The following is a 5468-nucleotide window of genomic DNA, read 5'->3' on the forward strand; positions in this document are numbered from 1 at the left end:
GAGCTAATTGCAATCCAATTAAGGAGCAAAAAGATTACTTGTCATCCATCAGTATAGAAACAGTCAAGTTAATTGCACTGTGGCTACTATAAAAGACAGTGTGCTTTGTTACATACTGCAGATTTAGCAAATGTAGACCAAGTATTCTAAGCATATAGGAAAGTTGCACTTTGCACTGTATACATAGTATATAATGCAGCAATAATAAGGCTAGAACAGAAGTACACGACTTCAAACAACCTCAGACTGAAAACCAAATCATGAATAGAAAAATCAAAAGCAGTTTCCTTAAGACTTAGTTGCTTTATCAACCTTATTTTAACTTGAATGTGCAAGGCTTTTGGTATCAGCTGTTTCCAGTTATTGGAGTGGAGCAAAAGCATACCATTTTGCTACAAACTGGCATTAGTTACACTATTGGATATTTATCAGAAACCATTGGTTTGGCATGTTCCTTCAGAAATAAATACTTATTTAGCTAATGAATTAGAAGTATTGCATATTCCCAATGCTTGTTAGAAAAAAAAAGTTGGATACAGTTTAGCAGTTGCTATGCATGCAAAATATTTTACATGTAAATTGTGTAATTTAAGATCTTAAGTGATGGCTAATGCAAAATTAAGGGTTTTGAAACCAAAATGTGTTAAATTGTCACAGCAAAAGTCATGATTAAAACCATTAACATTATCCAGTAAACAAGAACACTTCCAAAAAAACTTACAAGTCATTTATTTCTACCAAAAACACTATAGGAGCAATGCGACTATGGTCGCTGGCAAATATACTAGTTGACAAACTTAAGCATTATAACTGAAAAGGCAAAATCAAAAACAGTTTAAAATCAAAGCTAACAAAAGTGGAAAAATTTCCAGTCACTATTAGACATTACCCAAAAACGCTGACATTCACTAGACTCTGGTTTTTAAAAGACTCTCTCCTACACTATGCAACAGGATAAGCATAGTAAGCATCTGGAAACATTGAGAAAAATGTACTCAAAATCGTTTTATTTCAAAAGCTCTGGCAGCTCCCGAACCTCATGTGGCAAATCCAGTAGACATGTAAAATACAACCATACAATACATTATTCAAAAAAGGTACCAAAAAGTACAGTAAAAATAACACTTCCATTTCTGGAAATGTGGACAAAAGGAAAATAAAATAAAAATAAAAATGTGGAAGTGTGACTTTGCTTCCCCTATTCATCGGTTCTGTACAAATGGGTCATGATCTTGTCCGGTAAAAGGAAAGAGTCTGCATGTGTGTGAACTGTTGTCGGCGTCACTGTCAGACTCATGGTTTTTGGGAATACGTCAGTCCTGTGAAGAAATGGAGACACGTGGTCAGTGGCAACATACAGGTTTGAAAACATCAAGAGAGACTAATGTAAACCAGCTTAGACAGAAGCAAGGCAAAACACCTGCTCATTGGTTGTACATTTTACAAAAATCAATCCGCATTCATTTGAAAAACGCATACGCTACCTGTTCTGTATGTGATCAGTATGGCTTGTAGCTACTCTGGTGGCCGCGTCTCGGTGTCTTTCCGTAGCTCGCGCTGCCCTGGGCTGAGAAAAAACAACAACGTGTAACTGAGTGAACATTGAAAGGACACCAAAGAATTATCATAAAAAGCATCTGGAAGATGCAAACTTACTGTAGTCATAACCACCACCATATCCATAATATGGAGAGGAATAGTCGTAGCTGCCATAGCCGCCGTAACCACCATATCCCTGCTGGCCACCGTATCCGCCATAGCCTTGGTTCCCATAGCCCTGGTTCCAGTAGCTGTTATATCCCTGGTTCCAGTTCTGGTTTTGGCCTGAGGAAACAGATGTTGCAAGTTCAGACTGGTTTTAATAATGATGCGGTTGCTGAAACGCTCAAAGCACGCCGCTTACCCCCACGACCCCTGCCGCGACCTCCTCCGAATCCTCCGCGGGCGCCGTACTGCTGCTGCTGGTAGATCTCCTTGGGCTGGGCGATTTTGATCTCGCACTGATATCAGAGACAAAACAGATGAGAGCAAAGCCAGACTGTAACAGGCCGAAATAAAACGTATATGCAATAATAAAAAGCCAACAGCAGTTGTAATCAAGCAACTGTGCACACCCACAAATCAACTTCATTTACCCACCATAACCATGCATCTATTGCAAAAGTATGAAAGAATAAAAATATACATACAAGGTCTTCCTCTCCATTCGTTACCTTGCTTCCACTAACGTTATGGTATTTCTTCTCAACTATCTTTTTGACAGCAGATTCTTCCTTGAAAGTGATGAAAACAAAACCCCTCCTTTTGTTTGTTTTTGGATCCGTTGGAAGTTCGATATTTTCCATCTGCAAGCATAATCGATAAAGCATTAAAGCTGGTAGACACGTTGATTTAAACATTTTTTTACACTCAACAGTAAAAACTCACCTCTCCGAAGGCCCCAAAGTATTCACGGATCTTCTCTTCTGCGGTTTCAGGGTTAAGGCCACCAACAAATATTTTCTTGACCGGCTCTTTCTTCATGGCCATGGCTTTCTTGGGATCAATCTGTCGGCCATCTAGTCTGTGTTCCTTTTGCTGTAGCACCTTTTAAAAGAAACAAAATCTTGCAAACATCTGCCACCCAATCAGTATTTGTACTGGAGAGAAGCGAAAGCATCCATACCTTCTCCACACTTTCTGCTTCTTTGAACAAGATGAATCCAAACCCTCGTGACCGGCCGGTGTTTGAATCCATCTTTATGGTGCAGTCTGTCACCTCGCCGAACTTTGAGAAGTAATCCTTCAGATCTTTCTTACTGGTGTCCCAGCTGAGTCCTCCAACAAACATTTTACTGCATAAAGAAAGATGCAAGTTAATGAGACCCTGCATTAAACCACAAACAAAAAGCCAGCTCATAGCATCATAGAGTACCATAACTGTTACAGACAGGTTCAGGAAGAAAAGATTACTTTAAATAACTGCGTTCAACAGTGGCATTCCATGTAAGAAAATAAATAAATAAACTACATTACCCATGATTCTGCAAAGAAATATCCACCCATAAGAGTAATGTAATCAAGTCTAAAACCAACTTGTATATTTAAATTTTTTTTGCAATAAAACATTACTTCTATTCGTACAAAAAAAAAACTAATTCTATTCCTCAATATTTAAGTTATGTCATTCACAATGCTTCATGGAATGCAGTTATTTCTCTCTTTAAATCATTGTCTTTTGTACAATTTTCAACTCCATTTTTGCAAAAGTTTATATTGTTGTGATTAATCTTGTAGCTGGTTAATTTAGTTCACGTAACTCTTGAAGACAGTTAAAAAAAATCCCTATGGAAAAAGAATTACTTCCGGATATCCAAAGCTGCTGAAAGTGGGCGGGCACTAATGTACTTGCTTGTGCCAATTCTAAAGTTTGATTGGACATGCCAGTGTCCACACAAACTACATTAGGGACCGTTTCCAGGCAACCATATACACCTTGGCCAAAGTATTTCACCATGCAGAACTGGGTTTCCATAGTTAGGGTTTGATGCAAGGAATGCCAGTTAAAGGGATAGTTCACCTAAAAATGAATATTACCATCATTTACTCAGTCTCAAGTTGTTTCAAACCTGTAGGAGTCTTTTTATTACCACCGGTTTGGAACAACTTGAGTGAGAAAATGGCAACTCATTTTTAGGTGAACTAGCCCTTTAAGACGGCAGTTTCGTGATTTTACCGCGGTAACTTTAGTTCGTGTACAGGCAGATCTAACAGCTGCCACTCGCCAGCGTGAATTTCAACCACAAACAACCCTTATCTCCAACAATGAGCACAACACCGGGCAGTAAACCACCCCCACCCCCCTCTATTAACAAAGACACATGGCGCCAAGAAACTTGACTTAAAACACATGGTCTACATGAAGCATGAAAACGCAATTAAACTCTGAATATTCTTACCCGGCATCTTCCTCGCCCTTGCTGGCGTCGATCTGTCCTCCATCTCCGTTCTCCTCGTCCTCCACCGCGAGCTCCGCTCCGTTCACATCCTCCTCGTTCCCGTTCTCGGAGGTCTCCATTAACTGCTGCTCTGCGTCGGCCATTTTAGTCTCTTTTGATCACCTTTGGATTACAAATGATTAAGGTTTAGTTCGCGGTGTGAAATAAGAGGGACGGTGCTAGAATAATAGAGTAGCAACACGGTTAACGTTACGCCATTAGATTTAGCGCACAAAAGCTCGATTTCAGGTCTTAGCTTATTAAATACACAAGAAAACAAATGAAATCAGGCGCGAAAACGTGTTAGAAGCGTAAAAAAACGCGTCTGTCTTCTAAAAACAAAAAAAAAACAAAAGATTCATTCAGGACGTTTGCAGAAAGCTAAAGAAGCATGCAAAGCTAAACTAGCTAACGCTACACGATCTCATCTAGAGTCGTTTTCAAGTACGCAGAACGCATAAACAAGCTTTTTCATCTAATATTCTGTTTTACGTATAGTCTCGTTAAACATACTTTAGCACAACACGGGAAGCGTGCGAAATTAAATTAACCGGCTTACTGTAAAATATTGGCGCTGAAAAGCCGCTTTCCAAGATGGACTCTCGCGTACTGTACCAACTCGTGGCCACTTTTATAGCACCGGATGAGCTCATTTGAATAAAACAAGCTGTGATTGGATGACTGGGAGTGACCAGGCAATGATAACGTTCTTTGATTGGTCAGGGACTGTAAACGCCCCGCCCCGTTATGGTTTCCTCTTGCGCACTTCTTTTCTGCTCAAACGCTTTAGCACGAGATGTTCAAAGCGCGTGCACGATAAAACACGACAGTGAGAGCGTTGTGCAATCAAACACAATGGATACATACAAGCGTGTACAATACTATATAAAATATGAGTTTTTTTTTTTTTATACATTTGTTAGGTTTCCCCAATCAATTTTATTAATTTCTCCCCCGTCGTCGATGAAGGACTACACTCACTAAGAAGAATTTCTAGTCTTAAATATTTTAGAGCCGAGCAAGAATATGTTAACTTTCGATTTTTTTTCATAACTTTGCAACTCTTTTCACGAACCTTTCAATCCTGGAAAATCTCGATTTAAAATTCCCTGATATATATATATAGCTATATATTTTTTTTAGGGTTTTTCTTGACTATGGGAACAGTTTCAATGTAAGAGTTAAAAGGTTTGGGGTTTTGTAAACGTTGTTTCTTTTTGAACTATTGCTTTGTGGATATCATTCAGTATGTCACCATTATTATCATTAAACCATAAAGCACCACCCAGAACTTTTTAGTACAATCTCTCTACACATACATTTTCTAATGACAATAAAGCATATTTGCTGATTGTAAAGAACTTTTTATCTAAAACAATGTTTTAACCATTTTTACTTAACTTTGGACAACTTTTTCAAATGGCCTTAAGGGCATATTAACATGCATTTTCTATAGACATCCTTTGCATGATATAAATGTATTTCTTTTGC

General features: G+C 38.6%; 1 protein-coding gene across 2 annotated transcripts; it reads right to left on the bottom strand.

Annotated features, from left to right (window-relative positions):
- Nucleotides 1-712: 712 nt before the first annotated feature.
- On the bottom strand, nt 713-4672 carry hnrnpabb (heterogeneous nuclear ribonucleoprotein A/Bb). Of its 2 annotated transcripts, none has more exons than XM_056266123.1 (9): nt 4537-4672; nt 3939-4100; nt 2666-2834; nt 2428-2586; nt 2214-2345; nt 1904-2000; nt 1657-1824; nt 1485-1567; nt 713-1318 (listed from the first exon to the last, which is right to left on the bottom strand). In XM_056266123.1, the coding sequence occupies exons 2-8, from the start codon at nt 4079-4081 to the stop codon at nt 1500-1502; spliced, it is 936 nt and encodes a 311-aa protein (XP_056122098.1). In that variant the 5' UTR covers nt 4082-4100; nt 4537-4672; the 3' UTR covers nt 713-1318; nt 1485-1499. The 2 variants fall into 2 exon arrangements, with proteins under 2 accessions (XP_056122098.1, XP_056122097.1); XM_056266122.1 differs by having other exon boundaries at nt 2190-2345.
- Between the last annotated feature and the right edge of the window lie 796 nt (nt 4673-5468).

Source organism: Rhinichthys klamathensis, unplaced genomic scaffold (assembly GCF_029890125.1).
Source record: "Rhinichthys klamathensis goyatoka isolate OS25496 unplaced genomic scaffold, OSU_Roscu_1.1 h1tg000245l_1, whole genome shotgun sequence".
NCBI classification, from domain to species: domain Eukaryota; kingdom Metazoa; phylum Chordata; class Actinopteri; order Cypriniformes; family Leuciscidae; genus Rhinichthys; species Rhinichthys klamathensis.